The sequence below is a fragment of the Neomonachus schauinslandi genome, chromosome 12 (genome assembly GCF_002201575.2).
Source record: "Neomonachus schauinslandi chromosome 12, ASM220157v2, whole genome shotgun sequence".
In the NCBI taxonomy this organism is placed as follows: Eukaryota; Metazoa; Chordata; class Mammalia; order Carnivora; family Phocidae; genus Neomonachus; species Neomonachus schauinslandi.
Window position 1 is genome coordinate 44,577,555 of NC_058414.1, and position 21,001 is coordinate 44,598,555.

The 21,001-nt window shown below is 35.7% G+C and overlaps 1 protein-coding gene across 1 annotated transcript in view; it reads right to left on the reverse strand.

The window, feature by feature from the left end:
- VWDE (von Willebrand factor D and EGF domains) overlaps nucleotides 1-21,001 on the reverse strand; it is an 80,192-nt gene that overhangs the window by 50,526 nt on the left and 8,665 nt on the right. Inside the window, exons 2-9 of the mRNA XM_021689538.1 lie at nucleotides 19,729-19,913; nucleotides 16,723-16,954; nucleotides 7,842-7,907; nucleotides 6,703-6,950; nucleotides 6,099-6,188; nucleotides 3,654-3,798; nucleotides 897-1,114; nucleotides 572-645 (exon numbers count right to left, since the gene is read on the reverse strand). Of these exons, the coding sequence (XP_021545213.1) occupies nucleotides 572-645; nucleotides 897-1,114; nucleotides 3,654-3,798; nucleotides 6,099-6,188; nucleotides 6,703-6,950; nucleotides 7,842-7,907; nucleotides 16,723-16,954; nucleotides 19,729-19,913 (1,258 nt within the window). The remainder of the gene's footprint in view (nucleotides 1-571; nucleotides 646-896; nucleotides 1,115-3,653; nucleotides 3,799-6,098; nucleotides 6,189-6,702; nucleotides 6,951-7,841; nucleotides 7,908-16,722; nucleotides 16,955-19,728; nucleotides 19,914-21,001) is intronic.

Consider the following 21,001-nt stretch of genomic DNA (forward strand, 5'->3'; position numbering starts at 1 on the left):
CATATGCAGATATTAATAGCAAGATAGCTTAGATTACTTTTTGATCATTTTGCCCATTTTACTTGCATTCCAGGGGTAGAAATCCAGGTATTCATGAAGGCTACAATAGTTTTCCCCTGAGTATCCTTGTCATGAAATAGAAATGCTTAGTTTTTTAAATAATTATAATGTGTTAGTCTAATCATCTTGCCTAAACCTTAAGGATTATTTCATTATCATGTGGAAATACAATATAGTAAGTATCTCTAGAGCAAAGAATTTAACCATTATTAAAAATGACTAAATGATCAAGTTAAAATGACTTTGCATTTGTAAGAATCTTCATTTTTCCAAATTCAGCCTCACAACTAATCTGTGTATGTACCAAGGGCCAAATTTTAAGGCAAAAACACTCCACACAAATAAATTAGTATTTTGAAACAAGCCAGTGATATCCATACATGCCTTCCTTTCTAATCTTTCAGTGAACAGGATGACAAAATAATAAAATAGTAATGTGTTTAAAACAAAACAAAAGCAAAATCCAAAAGAAACAAAAACTACTAAAAGAAAAAGACTTTCAGGAAATTACCTGCCATCAAATGTAATTATATGTGGGTCAGTAAATGAGTAGCAGTAAGCAGTTGGGACATCCTTTACTTTGATCTTAAAAGCAAAGATATTTTTAGTAAATATTATCATTAATTGTATTTAGTGATACACAATAAATTGCTTATCAATCTCAATGACTTTTTCATTAATTATTGTTTTTATCACAGTTGTTGAAACTGACTCATTTAAAAATGGAAAAAACTTACTAAACAATTTTGAAATGAAAAGTTTACAACATGTATTGCTCAAATAAATATATCTTTTTTAAAGCTCCCATTGCAAGGTATTTTTTGTAATTTGTCAACCTGGACGCTGTCTGGAATGTAGCTGTTCCACAGGAAATCCTCATGAACTATAGGTTCCACTACAATGTTTGTAACTCTGTCTCCATCTCGAGAAAAATCTGTCACAGCAGTGTAGTACACAAAAGCACGGCTACACGATCCGTTAGCACACGATGATGTCCGCTGAAGGTCCACATGACAGGAAGACAGTGCCAAATTTAAACCTAGCTGTTCTTTACCTATTTTGTGAAAAAATACATTGAGATTTTTTCTTAAAGGAAATATACCAACCAAAGCATGTAATAACTTGATTAACATGGAACACTGAATTGAGAGATTCTTCTTTTCTCTTATTTAAAAAATATGGTTGTAATTTTGTCTAAATAAAAACAAAGCTACTGAACCCTACCCAATCTTTACAAATAGTCAACTTTGATATATATATATATATATGTACATACACAGTACTATTTTCAATAAGATTATAAATCCATATGTACCTGCATAAAATTCAAAAGCAATATAGAAAATGTATTGTGTTTCTGTAAGAAAAATCATGATTCTACCACCAAGAAACATAATTTGATGTTCTTTCTGCCTAAGAATTGTGCCTTGGGTCCAAATATGTCTGTAACATTTCACAGGGTTTGTACTCATGTTCTATCCATTGTTGAGTGATAGCAATGATTGTTGGTATAGATGATTATTGGATCATCATCTTAAAAATAGAAATGTTAAAATAAATTAAGTAATTCCCCACCAGTAATAAACTTGCTATTGCTTTTTGTCTCCCAAATGTGCCAATATATTCAGAACCTTGAGATGCTCCCTTTCCTATGGAACAAAGAACACAAAATTTAGAAAGAAAATAGTAACAGAAGAGAAAAAAGGAATTTCAGGAATGTAACTAAAGAAGAAGGATAGACTGCTCCAAAAACCGGCAACAAGGGAAGTTTGCTCTCATATCTAATTAGTGATTACAAAATGCTTTTAAGATCCAGAAAAAAGCAGCAGTTATTAAAAACTTTCTATCTTCTTTTCTTCCACACAAAGTTTGCAGGTATAAAACTATATTGGTATGACATAGAACACTGCACTAGACTCCAAATTCCTGGGAAAAAAAAAAATTCTTCTTCACACATTTTTTCCCCTAGAAATACATACTGTTCCTATGCACATAAAAAATAACAAAAACATCTAAACTCTTAGCCAGCTCCCTAAGGTGATCATGGAATATATGTGGCTTGGATATATCCCCTGACATAATTTCCCCTGCCTATGGTGTGAGGGCCAAGTATTGTTCTCTGCAAGCCTGTAAAAAAGCAGCATAGTCATTACAGAAATACACTAGGAGACACCAACTTGTTCTCTATGGAAGTAGATACACTTAAAAAAGATAAGATGAAGCATATCCAGAATGAAATCCAGAAATTCTTCTCCAGAAAAAAAGGATATTATTTTTAATTGACAAATAATAGGAACATGTAAACTTCTAAAATGTAGAAATATATTTCTATTATTATAATGTTCGTCTTGTTGAAAGAATTGAGAGCACACAAATATAGTTTAAAGTATACTTGCAACGGGAGAAAATCTTTGCCTAACATGTTTGGAAAATATCAATAACATCATCCTCTTCCCATTCGCCCCCATAAACCGTAGCAACATTTACAAAATATGCTTTTCGCAGGTCGTTTGAAGTAGAATTATGTCAAACGGTTTGAGAGAGGGTCTAACTGCATATTTCTGAGCTGAATTTCAAAATACAGTGCTGCTCATGGTGCTCCTGAAATCTAAATAGGTAGCAGGGTATCACCTCAGCCTGCTTATTGTCAACTGTCTGGGGACGGCCTCTCCCAACGCCTCTTTCTATTTCCATACCCATCTCTTTTCTGGGTGCAGCATTCATTCCCATCAGACTCTCCTAGCATTTTTATCCTTTCGTTTCTCTGGTTTAATTTGGTGTAATATAGACATGAAGACCTAGATATATTGTATTTGGTGTATTTACCACATAACATTTTGTGTCCTATGGTGAAAAGGTATGTAAACCCAGTTTCTCTTAAAAGTTATATTCTAATTTATGTATCTCTTACATGCTTTGGTCTCTACATCAGGGGGAGAAACAGAACCTAATCAACCCAGTGACTGCTATACATGGTTTGTCCTCTCGTACTCCATCATGTTCTATGGGAGAATTTCATCTTTCTCTATAGGCTGTGACAGTGACATAGATGTAGTCGTGCATCCTACAATCTATATAATTAGTAATTAAATAGAATTTTAAAACAAAAGATCTCAAATACAAGCTTATGTTAGGGAGAGAAGTATAAAGAATGCATTAGGAAATCCATGTTGCCTAGGTTTGAACTTATGTTTGCATAATATATCACACCTCCCTAGTTTGGGATATTTGGAAAATCTTCAAGAGCAGTCTGACCCTCCATCTCCGAAAACAAAGCAAAGAAAAAAAATAAATAAATAAGTGGGAGGAAGAGAACGATGAGGAGGAAGAGCTGCTCATTCCTGGGTTGGTTGGTTGGCTGGTTTCAATGAATGCTTCCAGCCCAGGAGGGATAAATGAGCACTGCAACACAGATTGTTTTGACAGTCATAAATATGACCCAGTAGTATTAATATGAATGAGCCGTAAGTTGATATAAACACACAACATAATTACATGTATACAGTCTGGTGATTTTTTCTAGAAGAAAAAAAAAAAAGCATTGATTATTACCTGAAATCTAATAATAAAATTAAGTGAATTTAGTATATTACCTTGATCAACAGTTTTTAGTTTTAATGAGATTTTGCACTCCTGGCCAAGCTCACTGGATTCAAAACAAATGACAGGAACTGTGCTCTCTATCTTCAACTGATATTCTTTCCCATCTTCTGATATAGTGCTTAACTCAGGGTGTAACTGGTAGAAGAAAGCATACAGAGTAGTCATGTCAAAACAGAATTTATTCCTAAGATAAAATTCTGCAAGGGCATTTTTCTCAACAGCTCATATTTCACTAAATAAGCTGAGAGTAATAACTGAAGCCCTGGAATTTTTTAATTAAACAAGAGCAATTAAAACCAAACCCTTAAAAACGTTAGCAGCATGTGGAGTCGCTGGACTGCTCTGAGCTGAGACATGATCTGGTTCCCCAACACGTTAGGCAGTCTGGTAGGAGTCTGCCTTAGTGATTCTCGTTCTGGGATGGGCACTAGAGATGGAGGAGACAAAGATGCCTATATTCTTCCATTGGTTTGTTAACATTTACTGACTCACCAAGGTAAGAGTGTATTTATTCTTAGGGATTAATATCATCCCTAACGTACGTTAGAAATCTAAGGGTTTTTTTCCAAATTCCTATTTAAATTCTAGTCAGGTAACGTACAGTGCAATTCTAGTTTCAGGAGTAGAATTTAGTGCTCATCATAAGTTCCCTTCTTAATATCCATCACCCATTTAGCCCATCCCCTGCTCACCTCCCTCTATCAACCCTCAGTTTGTTCTCTATCATGAAGATTCTCTTATGGGGCGCCTGGGCGACTCAGTCAGTTAAGCATCTGGCTTTGACTCAGGTCATGATCACAGGGTCTTGGGATTGAGTCCCACATCCGGCTCCCTGCTCAGCGGGGAGTCTCCTTCTCCCTCTCCCTCTGCCTGCCTCTCTGCCTGCTTGTGTGCTCACTCCCTCTGTCTCAAATAAATAAATAAAATATTAAAAAAAAAAAAAAAAGAATCTCTTATGGTTTGTTTCCCTCTCTCTCTTCCCCCCATATGTTCATCTGTTTTGTTTTTTAAATTCCACATATGAATGAAATCATATGGTATTTGCCTTTCTCTTTTTTCGCTTAACATAATACACTCTAGCTCCATCCACGTCGTTGCAAATAGAAATCTAAGTATTTTTTAATATATAAATCAAAATACTATTGTCACCTCAAATATCTCAACCTTCATCTTATTTCACAGCCTCTGTTTTCCTCAGTTGGATTACTGAGTACCAAAAATCTAGGACTGGTCCTATCCCAGTTCATAGGCCAATCCTTTTGTGAGGAAGGAAGTTTTTATTCCGTCTCAATTCCTGGCTAGCTCTCAAAACAGATGCTTCTGAGCACCACATTTTTTTCCCTGTGAGCCTAATCAGAAACATTTGCTAGGGGCCGACCACTGACCCTGATGTTGTCTGCTGAGTGTTGGCCACTCAGGTTCTGTGCTCCGAGGTCTGAGCTCTGCTCTCCCCCCACTGTGATTATGCTGTTCTGACAACATGGTTACTCCTTTCCCTCCTTTCCCTAGTCCCTGTTGTGTATAAATGGACATTCTCGGGCGCCTGGGTGGCTCAGTTGGTTAGGCGACTGCCTTCGGCTCAGGTCATGATCCTGGAGTCCCGGGATCGAGTCCCACATCGGGCTCCCTGCTCAGCGGGGAGTCTGCTTCTCCCTCTGACCCTCCCCCCTCTCATGTGCTCTCTGTCTCTCTCATTCTGTCTCAAATAAATAAATAAAATCTTTAAAAAAAAAAAAAATGGACATTCTCCAGGAACAGGTTCTGTCCTGGTTCTGAGTCCTATTCTCACAATCTATCGATTATCCCATCTTGTCCCTGACCTAGAAATGAGTCCAGGTCAAACTCCAGTGCTGTGGCTGAGACCGCAGAGGGTGTGCAGTGCTTGCTTGCCTAGACATCGTGATACTGCCTCATTCCTTCCAGCACTTCTGGATTCCCTGTCACGCCTGCTCATCTGCTGCAACAGCTCATCTGTTCTTGGATGCCCCATGCTACCAGCAGTGACCACAGATACTACCTCGTTTAATTAGCTCCCTCTTCACAGTTCATAGAGCCCAGATTTCTGGGTCAATTCTACTCCAGACAGATCCTTCAGTACCTGACTTGGTCCTGTCTTCCAAAATGCATGATAACTAAATAGCAACACTCTAACTTTTAGTTGCATGACAGAAGGAATTATGGGAATAACAGTTTTATTCTAATTTGAGCTACTTCTGAAAAAAATATGCAAAAATATTCTAATTTTTGTTCATTAACAGGGACCCTCAAACTTCACTGTACATTAGAATTATTTGGGTTACTTTTCAAAAATACAGACTCTTGGATCTCAATATACAGTCTGTGATGAGGTCCTGGAACCAGCATCCATAGATCGCAGTATGGAAAACACAGTGATAGAGAAATAATCTTTCTGATCCATCCCCATGGGTACATACCTTAATGCCTGCAAAAAATTCTTGGCTTTCGGTGGCTAAACTTTGTACATGTGGTTTCTCCAATAAAAAGACGGAAGCACTACAGAGTATCTATGAATACAATTAACAAATAATCATTTAGCAATAAAATTATGGAGAAAATATGTGTCAACTATTATAATTAAGTACTTTTGGTACACAGTGCAAACAAGATAATAAGAAACTAAATAATTTTAAAACTTGCTTGAAAACTGAGAAAAATTCCACCATTTAAAAATATTAGCTATTCAAAACCTCAACATAAATTAAAGTGTTGTAGACTCTGTGTTTAAGATATATTCAAAAGTAGATAATAAGTGATATCATCATTAAAAAAATGAAAACATCTTTCTAGAATAAAGACATGTCATTTTAAAACCAGAAAGAGGCATCAAGTTATAAGGGTTCATTGATAATTCAGCAAACTGTAACAGTGGATATTCATATGTAGTCACTAAGATTACTGACTCAGTGCTTTAGATTCTGGGGACAAAAGTATTTTTAGGATATGTTATGCTAAAAAAATCATTTTGAAAATTAATACGGTCATGAAAAGGAAAGAAAACCCAATTGTTTGTGAACATACCCTATCTCCGAGTCTGAGATTTATGCCGTCCAGTTCTAAAAGAGAGGATGCCTGAACTGTGGTCTCTTGCTTCAGCTCCTCTTTGATTTCTTGAGAAAAAAGCCTAGACCAAGTTATGAGAAATCCCACTGAGGTGTTTGTAGGGGAAACCTCAAAAGCACACCTACAGAAAAGTCTGGATCCAATCAGCTCCACCACAACTTCTGGCCTTCCTGGGGGTGGTGGTGGCAATGAGGCAGACAGCTGACCTGATGGGAGAAAATGCATGTGTAACCGGGTATCTTAAAGAACGGAACTGGCTGATGGGGAAAGCTCACGGGGACTGTAATTCAGGGAGTTATATTAGGAAAAGGAAGATAGCATTTAGAGAAATAATTATTCTCTAGCAATTAGCAAAGTAGCACGTTCTTATTTTGACCCATAATCAGAGAAATACTGATAGCAGAGACATGTATCAGCTCATCAAGTTTATATTAATGCATGTTGGATGTGTCTACCCTTGAAGAGTCTAGCTCTTGAACATAAAAGTAATTTACCTCCTTTTAAGCAATTTCTGAAAGATTTCCTTTTTTAAGACAGAACAAACAAATAAAATTAAGGTTTTTTACATTATAATTTCTTGCTTAAAAAACGGTCATAATGTAAATTCAAATGACTATTTTACTTTTATCATTTACTCTTATAACTCAACCCATCATTACTCTGGATTGAAAGAGCTGCTCATCACAAGAGGGATTATACTGTTCAGTGAAATACATCAAGTGGTAAAAAATAACCTTTTTTCATTTTTCTCATGTTAAAAATGTTTGAAGTTTTTTCTAGAAATTTAGGAAGATTTTGCAATTTTTATCTCTGGTCATTTGCAAGATTAAATTTGGGGATCTAAAATGTTTTGACTTGGGGGTGCCTGGGTGGCTCAGTCAGTTAAGCATCTGCCAGTGTCCTGGGATCCAGTCCTGCATCGGGCTCCCTCTACCCCTCACCCTGCTCTCGTGTGTGTGTGTGTGTGTGTGTGCTCTCTCACTCGCTCTCTCTCTCAAATAGTATAAATAACATCTAGAGTAAGTTACAGAACACAAAAACCCACTGAAATTGTTAGTTTATAAATACATTATTAAAAAATAAAATGTGATACTTACGAACACAGCGACCTCCAATTTCAATTTCATCAGGGTGACATGGGTGTAATTTTGCATCAGAAATAGCTGCAAAAGGTTAAGGTTTGTATACTTATTCAATTGAGCATAAAGATATAAATACATAAGTATATGAAATGACAATTCTTTGAAGAAGTATGTTTTAATACAGACTTAGACTTAATAGTTCTATTTTTTTTATGATAAATTGTTTCCCTTTTCAGGATGAGATCAAATGGAGATAATTTGGAATCATATTTTAAAACAACCACAGCTTTCATATCTTGTTTTCTAAATTTTAGTCTACATTATTAAATAACGAAACTATAATTTCCATAAATTTATACAACAGTTGGTTTGAACCACTTCCTTGGAACTTGCCTCCCCTCTAACCATGTGCAGGATTACAGAAATGAGTCAACAGCTGTCATGGTAATAACTATAACCCCATGCCAAACTCAGTTAATTGGAACAAGCGTAACTACCTAAACACAGACCGGCTCATCACATTACTTCTTGGAAGAATTTAGAATTTGAACTGAGAGACAGGAGTTGAAAGCTGAGTCAGGTCACTGAAGAAGCTCTACTGGAATGTCTATAGACTCCTACTGCCAACATCATGGGAGCCGCTCTATTGCCCTACCTTCTGAGCTTCCTATTTAACTCTTCCTCGGATTCAATGACAGATCCTAAAATCTTTACAGTTCATCATTTTTAAACATTTTTACTTGTTTTCTGTTATTTGCAATTCAAACTAGTATTCATTGTGAGTTACTTTTTTATTTGTATTTTGATCATTTTATTTGCATATGGAAATCCAATTTGTTGAAACTACTGTCCTTTTCCTAAACAACTGACTGTGTTCCTGTGTTGAGATCAGTTAACTATGTGTGTTGATTTATTTCTGGACTCTCTATTCTTTTCCACCAATCTATAGGTCTAACTTGATGCAAATATAACACTCTGTAGATCACTGTAACTTTAGAATAAGTCTAAAAGTTGGTATAAATTGTCCAATATTCTTTTCCTTATCAACATAGTTTTGGGTATTGTAGGTATTTTGTATTTCCATGTAAGTTTTAGGATTAATTTTTCAATGTCCACAAAAAAGCTTGCTGAGGTATTGATTAGGATTGTTTTAGAGCTATAAACTATTCTGAGAATTGATTTCTTAACATTGAATCTTTGTTCCATAAACATGATTTCTCTCTCCATTATTTTAAGTTTTCCAATTTCTCTTAGCAAAGTTTTACCATTCTCACTTTATAGGTTTTGTACATCTTTCTCCACATTTATTCCTATTATATACTTGGTACTATCATTACTATTTTTAGATGAAATTTTTGCTAGTATATAAAGAAATACAAATGACTTTTGTATGTTGATCTTTTTTTTCAGTATCACTGCTTGCAAGCTCCAGTAGCTTTTTTGTAGAGTTCCATTGGATTTCTAAATAGACGATATCATCTGTATTTATATTCATGAGGATATTGTTTCATAGTTCTCTTGTAATATCTTTATCTGCTTTTAGTGTCAGAGTAATGTGGGTCCTACAGAAGTTTTGTAGTTCCTACTACTCATTTTTCTGGAAAAGTTATGTAAAATTGGTATTTTTTATTTTCTCCTTTATTATTTGGAAGAATCCCCAAACCATTTGGGCCAGGGTTTTTCATCTGTTTTGTCTGTAGGATAGATTTTTAACTAGAAATACTATTTGTTTAATCAGTATAGAGCCACTGAAATTTTTCAGTGAGCTCTAGTTATCTGTGTATTTCAAGAAATTTGTCTACTCCATTTAAGTTGTCAAATGTATTGGGAGTTATTCATAATAATTCTTTATTCTTTTAATATCTGTAGAGTCTGTATTTGTATTACTTCTCTTGTTCCTGATATTGGAAATTTCTGTCTTATTTTTGTACTGATTGAATTGGCTAGAGAATTATTAATTTTACTGAATTTCTCAAAGAACTAGCTTTTGATTTTCTTAAGTTTTTTGTTATGTGTATTGTTTCCTTTTCACTCTATTATTTCCTTTCTGCTTACTTTGGGTCTCATTTGTCCTGCTCCTTCTAGTTTCTTAATGTATAAGCTGAGATTTTTTATTTGTAAACTTTCTTGTTTTCACAGTATATTTAGTGGGTTTTTCTTTTACTAACATCAAACTTTTTCTAATATTCTAATTTCCTTAATTTAGGGCCAAGAATGTAACCTATCTTGGTAAATGTTTGCTGTGCACTTGTAAAGAATGAGGGTTGTTAATCATTTGTGGAATCTTCTCTAAATGTCATTTAGATCAAGTTGGTTGAGATTTTCTAGTCTCCATTTTTTGTTTTTGTTTCTATTGTGCTCAATTATCTACTGATGGGTGTTAATCTCCAACATGAACTATATATTTGTCTATTTCTTATTGAAGTCCTCTACGTTTTACTTCATGTATTTTGAATTCCATTATTAGGTACTTAAGTCTTTAGAACTATTTTGTCCTGTTTTTCAGTTGACCCTTTTATCTTTAGAAAATGACCCTTGTATTTCTAGGTAATATTCTTTGCTCAGTAATTTACTTTGTCTAATATTAATATTGCCACTCTAGATTTCTTATGATTTATGGTACTTAAGTAGATCTTTTTTCTATCCTTATATTTTCAACCTCATTTTTCTTTATATTTAAAATGGGTTTTTCTGGGCAGCCTGTAGTTGGGTGTTGCTTTTATTATCCAATCTGAAAATTCCTGACTTTCAACTGGGGTGTTTAGACCCTATATATTTTTTAAGATTTTATTTATTTATTTGTCAGAGAAAGAGAGCACAAGCAGGGGGAGTGGCAGGCAGAGGGAGAAACAGGCTCCCTGCTGAGCAAGGAGCCCAAAGCGGAACTCAATCCTAGGACCCTGGGACCATGAAATGAGCCGAAGGCAGACACTTAACCTACTAAGCCACCCAGGCATCCCAGATCATATATATTTAATATAATTATTGATACTGTAGGGTTTAAATCTATCATGTTGCTGTTTCCTATTTGCCCTATTAGCACTTTTCACCCTTTTCTGGATCTTTAAAAAAAATGTGTAATTTGTGCATCTTATCTCTTTTACTGGCTATGAGCTATTATACACACACACACATATATATTTTAGCGGGTCCTGTAGGGTATATGGTATCTGCCCTTAACTTCTCATAACCTCCTTTCAACTGATATAATGCCTCTTCCTATATAGCATAAGGATCTAACTACCTTGCTAAGTAGAAATATGGAAAATGTGAAAAATATTTTTCCAATGAATTCTTTATTTTTTAAGATTTTATTTGTCAGAGAGAGAGAGAGAGCATAAGCAGTGGGAGTGGCAGGCAGAGGGAGAAGCAGACTCCCTGCTGAGCAAGGAGGCTGATGTAGGTCTCGATCCCAGGACCCTGGGATCATGACCTGAGCCAAAGGCAGACGCTTAACTGCTGAGCCACCCAGGCGTCCCCAAGTGATTTCTTCTTAATAAATAACATATATAAACCTTTTTGTTTGAATGGCATTGATTATAAGTATAATCTTGAATTAATGTTTCTTATTTGGCTTCTAGAAAATGCAAATAAATTGTGTGAAAATTATATATAAATTCTAAAAAACAAAACTTAGTCATGAGAATATATTATTAAATGGGAAATATTTTTCTTTAATTTTTGCTGTTTTGATGATTTTTAAGCTAAATATGACTCACTGTTGCCTATCCAATAGCCTATTAGTTGGGAGCAGAAGTATGTCCAAGTAAAAAAGTACATTTCCCACCACTCCAGCAAGTGGTGGGGGGTGGGAGGGATGGGCTGACTGGGTGATAAGACACTGGGGAGGGTATGTGCCATGGTGAGCACTGTGAATTGTGTAAGACTGTTGAATCACAGACCTGTATCTCTGAAACAAATAATACATTACATGTTAAAAAAAAAAAAAGAAGATAGTAGGAAGGGAAAAATAAAGGGGGGGAAATTGAGGGGGAGACAAACCATGAGAGACTATGGACTCTGAGAAACAAACTGAGGGTTCTAGAGGGGAGGGGGTAGGGGATGGGTTAGCCTGGTGATGGGTATTAAAGAGGGCACGTTCTGCATGGAGCGCTTGGTGTTATACGCAAACAATGAATCATACAACACTACATCAAAAACTAATGATGTAATGTATGGTGATTAACATAACATAATAAAATAAAATTTAAAAAATAAAGCAAGTTTCTTAATTTCAAAAAAAAAAAAAGGTACATTTCACAGACTGCCTCTGAAGACAGAGATAAGCCAAAGAATTCTTCTGAAATAGCTGTGATAAGACTTCTTCCAAATAAGCTCCTTAAGGGAGGGGGGGGTAAGTTTCAGTCAGCACACACCCTCTTTTCACCCTTAGGGCTTCCCCTTTTAGCCTGTCTAAAATGCACATAAAGGGCTAAAACTGGACCTTCATCTCATCATTGTGAAGGAAAAGGAAAAGCCTGGAGACTCACAGAGACCTCAGCCTGACATTGTAAAGTGGTCAAATCAGCATCAACAGGGAACATCTGCTTCAGATTCTTGGTAAGCAAGAAAAAGAGACACTTATGGATTAAGACACTCATTTCTGTTTGCTCTCCATGAAGTCTAATTCAAGTCTAAATAGTATTTCAAGGTAAGTTTTTATTGGCACATCAGAGAGGATAATTCATGTGTTTATCTGATTAATAACTTACACAGAGTAAAAAATAACAACCTTCTCCCAAAAATTCTCTTTATTTAAAACCAGTAGGAGGACTTGAATATGGAGAATAAAAGAAACAATTTTGAATATTTGAGCTTGAGAAACTGAACGGGTGGAAATGGCACCAACAGGAAAATTTTTTTTAGGTTTTAAGGGCATGTCATAAAAATGCAAATTTTATGTATTGAGTTTTTAAATTCAATGTAAACAATTATTTCAGATGATGGTATTCTCCGGTATAAAAGTTTTGTTTTCATTTTTAACAGTAATCAATATTTCTTAAAATAATGTAGGTGTATTAATGGGTTTTTTCCCACTGAAACACCTACACAGTTTTCCACAAATACTTGGCAATAAAAATTAACTATTTTTAATGACAAGAATATTGAAAAACCCTTGAAAAACATTTTTCAAAATCTCTCATCTTGGCCACTCAACGAAAGTGATGCATCTCTCTGGATTTTCTCCTTCCCAATGAATAACACTAGCTCTGTTAGCTGAGCAGATGCTATCCTTCCTTACTGAACGTACTGCTTTCAGCCAGGGTTAGCTGGCCAGCAGCTGTGTCAGGAATGTGATGATTTACTGGCTCAGGCTCTCAGGATAATTCTCCTAAGATTTCTCAAAGCACAGAGAATAAAATGAAGAGCTCCCTAAATATCAGGCCCTGCTGCCTTTCTATATCCATGTCTTGCTAGGCTCTCCCTCACTCTCTGCGGTCCAATGTCTCTGTGATGCTTCAGTCTTGGGAGCCACACCACACTCATCGCCTTAAGGCCTCTCCCGTGCTGTTGTTACTGTCTGGGAGGCTCTTGCCCACACTCTTTATCTGACCCGGGGCTGTTAACCCTCAAACTCTCAATGTCATTGCCCTGCTCTCAGAAGAGGCTTTCTCAAGGTGGCACCCCATTATAAATTTCATCCTCCCTCACCTGCGGTATTCTCAGCTACAGCGACTTTTAATCTTCTCATTCACACCATTCGTTTGCAATCTGTGGTTTCACGTATACTCTTCGCCATTGTTTCGCCGTATCTGTTAGTTGGGTTTTTTTTTTTTTTTAATCTGGAGAGCCTAACAACCTCAGGATGAAAATGTTCATAGGTGTTACTCATACAATTATTATTGTTAGCTGAATCAAGTGTTTGCCTAGTTCAAGAACACTGATCTACAGCAGTATCTCCCAGCATTTTCAATCTCCTACGTATGGAGGTCCAGATAACATAGAAGGGGGAGGTTGGTTTCCTCCCATCATCTGGGCACATATCAGCACACTCCCTCCACGCCCCCCCGACCCCCGAACAAAAATAAATCCCTCAGTTATCAGCTTCATTCTTCTCTATGCAGCCCAAGTAAAAAAAATCATCATTACGTAGTTTCTTTCTATTTTGAGCTCCTTGTATCTGAGAAGTTGGTCACTAGTTCTATTAAACACTTCCAGGGGCACCTGGATGGCTCAGTCGTTTGGGTGTCTGCCTTTGGCTCAGGTCATGATCTCCAGGTCCCGGGATCAAGCCTCGCATCGGGCTTCCTGCTAAGCAGGGAGTCTCCTTATCTCTCTCTCTCTCTCCCTCTGCCCTTCCCCACCACTCCTCTCTCTCTCTCTCTCAAATGAGTGGATGAAATCTTAAAAAAAAAAAAAAAAAACACTTCTATTAAACATTCATTTGTTGAGTCCTTACTTTGTTCAGGACACAAGGTCACGAGACCCTGATGTAAAGGGTACATGGTCTTTAAAGAGTTCATAGTCAATTATAATTGAGTACAGAGAAAATGAACAAACAAAAACTCATTAAGTTCAATTATCTACTGTGAGCTCCATGATGGGTATTATGGGAGGTACCCACAAGCGCCCCCATTCCCGGCATCCTTAGTCAACACCATTATCAGTGGCAGGCTCATGAATCTGGTGTGCATTTTATGTCTGTCTATCTCATGTCCCCTCTTACAGAACAGGCCAAAATACAACACTTCATTTCTCTTTCTCCCCAACTGATGTGTTACTTTCCTATCTCAATTGCTCAAGCAAATAACCTAGGCCTTGTCCTTGGTTCCTTTCTTTCCATCTTCTCCCATATCCAATGCCCGAGCTCTGCTTCCAAAAGACATTGCAACTCAATAATCTCTTTCCTTTGCCACTAGTCTAAACCATTTCCTCCTCCCCCAACTTTTGAGCAAACACCATCTTTCCATAGCCTCCTAGATGGAGTCTTACTGCAGGAATAGTGGCCCTTTAAATACAATCCTTAGGTCATATTCACCTACTTTAAATCCCGTAAGATTTTATACTGCAGGTATAACTAAATCTAAGTTCTTACCATGGTCTACAGACCCTACAGATTCTGTCCCCTTCCTACTCTTCTGACTTCATCTCTCAAGTCTCATCCAGTCTTCCCGCCATGTTGTTCCTCCTTCAGTTCCTTGAATGGCCATCTTCATGCCTATCTAAGGACACTGGCATTTGTTGTTCTTTCTACCTGGAATGTTCTTTCCCCATATGTTTTCATGGCTGGCTCATTCTCATTCAGAGCTGAGCTCAAGTTCATCACCTATTGAGAGAAACCTTCTTCAGGTATTCTCTGTAAGACAGCATCCTTGTGCCAGCCAATCCCTATTGCATTGACCAGTTTTCTCTAATTTCTAACACATACTGCTTTCAAAAATAGTTTTATTTTTGGTTTATGATAAAACATTTTATTTAAAATTAATTTTAGACTCACGTAAAAATTATGAAAATAATACGGAGATTTACCTGTAATAATACCCCTCCCACTAATGTTCACATATTACAAAACCATGATACTTTTTTTTTTTTTTAAGATTTTATGTATTTATTTGAGAGAGAGACAGACAGAGATAGCGAGAAGAGAGCATGAGCGGGAGGAGAGAAGCAGGCTCCCGCTGAGCAGGGAGCCCGATGCGGGGCTTGATCCCGGGACCCTGGGATCATGACCTGAGCTGAAGGCAGATGCTTAACCGACTGAGCCACCCAGATGCCCCAAAACCATGATACATTTGTTAAAACTCAGAAACTAACCTTAGAATTCAATTCTTAAATAAACTGAAAACTCTATTTGGATTTTACCAGTTTTCCACTAGCATTCTTTTCTGTTCCAGTATTCAATCCAGGATATCATCATATTGCATTATTCATCATGTTTCCTTAGTCCTTTCCAATCTGTGACAGTTTTTGCACTCTTTCATGGCTTTTCATGATTTTGACACTTTCGAAGACTATTTTTCAGGTATTTTGTAGAATTATTCTCACTTTGGATTTATATGAATTTTCTCATGATTATATTGGGGTTATGGCTTTTAGGGAAGAATACCACAAAGGAGAAGTGCATCTTATTGCACGTTATCAGTAGGTACCCAATATCAGCATACATTATCACTGGTGATATTAACCTTGGTCACTTGATTAATATAGTGTCTTAGCTTTCTCCACTATGAAATCACTATATTTTCCTTTCTATATATAATACTTATATATAGTATATATTATTTGGAAGCAAGTCACTAAGTACAGCCCACAACCAAAACAAAAGGAATTAGGCTCCACCTTATAGGTGGGATAGTAGTTACAAATATTTGCATTAGTCTTTAAGGCAGGTTTGTCTCCTTTCCTCCACCAATTTATTTCTCTAATCATGCCTTGATATAGTAGGGACTCGTGGATATTTATTTTATTCTTTGGGTCATATCCAGTGTTTTTTTATATGTTGTCTGAGGCACTCCACTAGAATGTGAGTTCCATGAGGGAAGATACCCCATTTGTCTTGTTCATTACCATAACCATAAGGCCTAAAATAATTCCTCACAAAGGATAAACATTCAATCCATATAAATGAATGAAAGATGAAATACTATCAAACACATTTTCATGATATCTTTTACTCACCATCTTTCATCCCTTAACTGAAAAGAGTGAAGAGGCATGAGGAAACCAATGAATTTTTAACACACTCAATCATCATGTTCAATGGGAGGGAAGAATCCTAAACAGATTTGGCCAATTTAAACCAGAAATTTAGCTTCACTCTAGCAACAGTGGCAGACCAAGACTCTTCCTGAGATCTGTATTATCTCAACACAACCTATGCAGAGAATGGCCCCAACACACCAACACACACAGTTCTGTGATTAACAGTTCATGTATATTACTCATGTTTTCTTACCTTGTGCACAATATCCCATACATCCCTGAGTGGGCTGCAGTAAGTACACAAAAAAATTTCCACAGTTTCTTACAGACACTGGGATTTGAAAAAGGCAGCAGTCTTTTGTAGCACTAAACAAAAACTTCCATGTGGCACAAGCTGTCAGTTGCTTGATCTCTCCAGGTGAAGGCAGTGTCTCTGAGTCTCTCAGAGACAGCCATATGGGCGCCTGTGTTCCACAGTGATTCACCTTTTGCAACAGAGAAAACGAAAGTTGAAAATCCAACTTATTTTCACACGATAGGTAAGTCAACTTTGCACTTTCTTCTAAACAACTTTCAAATAATAAACTATCATTTAAAAACTCTAATAACTTGTGCCTGTACTATAAAAGGAATTTTATATAGTTACTAAATTTAAAGAATACTAAATTTAAGGTTGATTGCTCATAATTAATATAACCTTATTCCATTTAAATTTATTCTGTTACCTTTGTAATGTAAATAAGAGAAATTAAGTACCAGATAACTTACCACCATAGTGATACATTCTAAGATAAGGTAAGTGAATCTGAAGTCATCTTAATACAGAGCAAAAAGATCAACTCACCTTGGAGATTTTTTTCTAAAATTACTGGATATAGAATATGTAAGATTACTAGAGGAGAGGTGGGTGAGGGGATGGGGTAACTGGGTAATGGGCATTAAGGAGGGCATTTGATGTAATGAGTACTGAGTGTTATATGCAACTGATGAATCACTAAATTCTACCCCTGAAACGAATAATACACTATATGTTAACTAAACTGAATTTAAATAATTTTTTAAAAAGAAGTTAATGTATAGTTCAGGAGGCATCAAAAATCAGGGGAGAAGGAAAGGACTGTTGAAAATCTGATGTTGAAATAATTGGTTGGCAATTTGGAAAAGAAAAGCCTCATTTAAAGCCAATTATCAAAATCATTTCCAGATGGAAAATGAAATTAAATAGAAAACTAACCCAGGAAAAATAAGAAGAAACTATATATGATTTAGGAAGGACCCAGGCACTTGCTAAATGCATGACCTCAGGCAAGACACTCAACATCCTTCCCTTTTGTTCTAGATGGATTGTAGTACCCACCTCAATGTGCTGTGGTGAGGTATAAACATAATTAGGTAGATAACATAATTTCTACATAGCAATGACTCAGATTGTTAGCCAGATTATAATGCTCAGTATTATGATTATTTCCATGCTTAAAAGCAATGGAAATCATAAGGGAAAAGATTGATAGTTATTTTTAGATGATAATTTTAAAAAATATAAGGCAAATAAGAGTTAATAAGAATTAAATAAGAAGAAAAATATTTGTTAATAGCATATTTAGTATATTATTTATTGTCACATTATTATATTTCTTATTTTATTTTAATGATATAATATTATCCACTTAAGAACTGTAAGATCATAGATGGGTAAAATACACAATCACATAATTCACAGAAGAAATACAGATGCCTAATGAATACATGAGAGTATTCAGTATTAGAAAAGGTATTTTTATCTATTACTCCTGAAATAAGAAATTAGCATTATATTTTTAAAAAACAATTATATAAAATCTTCAAAAAGACATTAATTAAGCTTCACTAATTTTACTTATAAAATAATCTTACTAAATACACTAAAGTATAACAGTGATTTATATACACATTTGCTAATTGCAGAATTACTTATAGCAAAAGCCCAAAGATGCACACACAGCAAAGGTTTATATAAATTTGGTATATACATATGACAGAAAATTATTTTCAAGATTAATATTAAAGAATTTTCAACAGCAGTGGAAAATACTAATGCTGTAACTACCTGAGAAAAGCATGTTATACAATTGGACATGTAGCATGAACCTTACAGAACAATATAAAAAGACATAATGATAGCAAAATGTTCATGGTAGTATGACTGTGGGGGTTGATGATGAATGAATGTTATGCTATTAATAGTCCTTTATTTTCTAAGTTTTCTATAATGCACATTAATTACTTTAATCATAAATAAACATTTATTTACACAGACTTGTATTATCCTGTAGAGTAAAAAAAAAAAAAATTCTACCTATTCTCCAGGTGGATCCTCTAAAGCCTTGGCTCAAGTAGGGAATGAGAATGGAGGCAGGGAATTCTTCTCCCTGGGGCACAGACCCAGCGATATCAGTTCACCTTTACATTTGTGTGAGATTCTAGATTCAATTATAACTAGTTCAGCCAAAGACAAAGAGCACAAATATTTAAGGATGTAGTGAATTTCCTGTAATTTCCTCAAATTTTACTTTTAAATTCTGATTTTTTTAGTTTCTTGCAAACAAAATGCCACAAAAGTGACAAACAAATAAAGAAAAAGGGAAAAATAAGACAGCCACAATGTTACAACTTAAATACTCTTAAAATTTGACTATCTTTCCCGAGTTTTTTTTACATTACGTTTAAAAGGGAAAATAATTCCTGCTTCTGAGTAATTCACAAAATGTGGGTAACAATAAGGAGAATGAAGAGTCTTCACACAGAAGGAGCCTTCTATATTTAAGACTTATAAGGACTTGAAGCACTTAGAAAACACAGTATTTTACTGTTTGCAAGTTACTTACGGTAAGTACAGGAGCCCTGGAGATGGGTGGCCTGTGATCCAAACTTGGCTGTTTGGCCAGCTGGGTAACTCTAATAGGGGTGTTTTTGCATAAGAATCTGTGTCTTCTGTGCTCTCTAATGGAAATGATGATAGACTATATTCTACAGTTGTTGTAAAAACTATATCAGATACTGTAGGTAAAAAGCCTTGCTGGACTGCATAAGCATAACATTAACTATTATTATTATTATTAGAACAGGGAATATGGCCATACTCCTTTGTATTAACTCAATCTAGACACAAAAGTAAAATCATATTTCAGAGTAAGAAATAAATTGGTTGTAACAAGATTCAATCCTCATATGAAAAAATACATAAGAAAATGCACATGTAGTTCTTAGTGAGTTGAAATACCTCAACACATTTGGTTGGCATCTCAGCAGGTCTGTCAAAGATGAGAAACCGATACCATCCGGGAGAAAGGGAATGGTCACATATCAGGTCTTGAAAGGGAGAACGCTGGAGGTGCATTGAGTCAAAATGCACACTTCTGTAAGGGCTCTGAAGAAACTGGTGTCCCCCAGGAGCGCACTCCTGAGCTAGGATGGAAACACAGTGTCTTAAGTATGTGTTTTCTTCATTAACATAGTTTAGTCCTCAGTTAAAATTGATTCTCCCCCCAAATTAAGCAAATAACCTACAACTGCACATAATGACCATCTGAAATGTTAGTAAGTCAAAGATGACTTGCATTTTCCATAAATGCAATAAACCAATCAATAAACTGTAGAATGTATTTTTGAGGTACTTAAGTTTCAAGAACTTTATTTTCATTTAATTTGGACAGGCAATACTGTTGCTCACTGTTGATTTAGGATTTGCTTATTCTTACCATCTAAAGTCACAGACCCTGCAAAGACTCCTCTTGAGAGTGGCCCTCCAGATCTGACTGCCATTATTGACCCTGCATGACCCATTTCCCTCCCTAGTAGTCACATGCCCCCCAAGTCCCATCTCTGCCAAGTCCTGGAAGGCAACAAAGTAAATTAAGCTTTTTATGCCAATCTAATTTTTGCAAAATGCCCTCCTACTGAAGTTTCCTGCATTCTTTAGTACAGGAAAGAATATAAAGTTTTCAGTTTTTCTCTTCTTTTGAAGAAAAATTTTATTTTTAAGGATTTTAAGGATTTTAAAGTATTGAAATCCATTTTTATTACCAAGCACAGGAAAAGGAATGGGGTACAGGGGTGCAGTTTTGAAGGAGAAACAAGAAAAGACCTTGGAGAAAGGGAGATTCTGTAGTTTAGGTTTTTTTTTTTTTTTTTTTTTTTTAGGAAAGCCATTTTCTGACCAGCACTTGGCCTGGAAGATACTTTTTCTGTCAAGTCCACAGAGGCAGAACATAAAGCTCCTCTCCCAGCAAGAAGAGAGAAACATAGGTAGTAACCCTAGAAATATATCCTGGAAATATAACTAGAAATAAAACTCTTGTTTGAAGTTCCTGTACTCTCAAATTATAGGAAGCACAAAGACCTGTCCTTGGATACCATAGTTTCTTGTTGACAGAGTAGGTAGAAAATCTCCAAATATTAGCTATTATGTATGTTGAAAGAAACCACTATAATACAGATAATATCTATAAAATAGAAATGTGAAAGAAAAATTCAATCATTACTAAAGTCCCTCA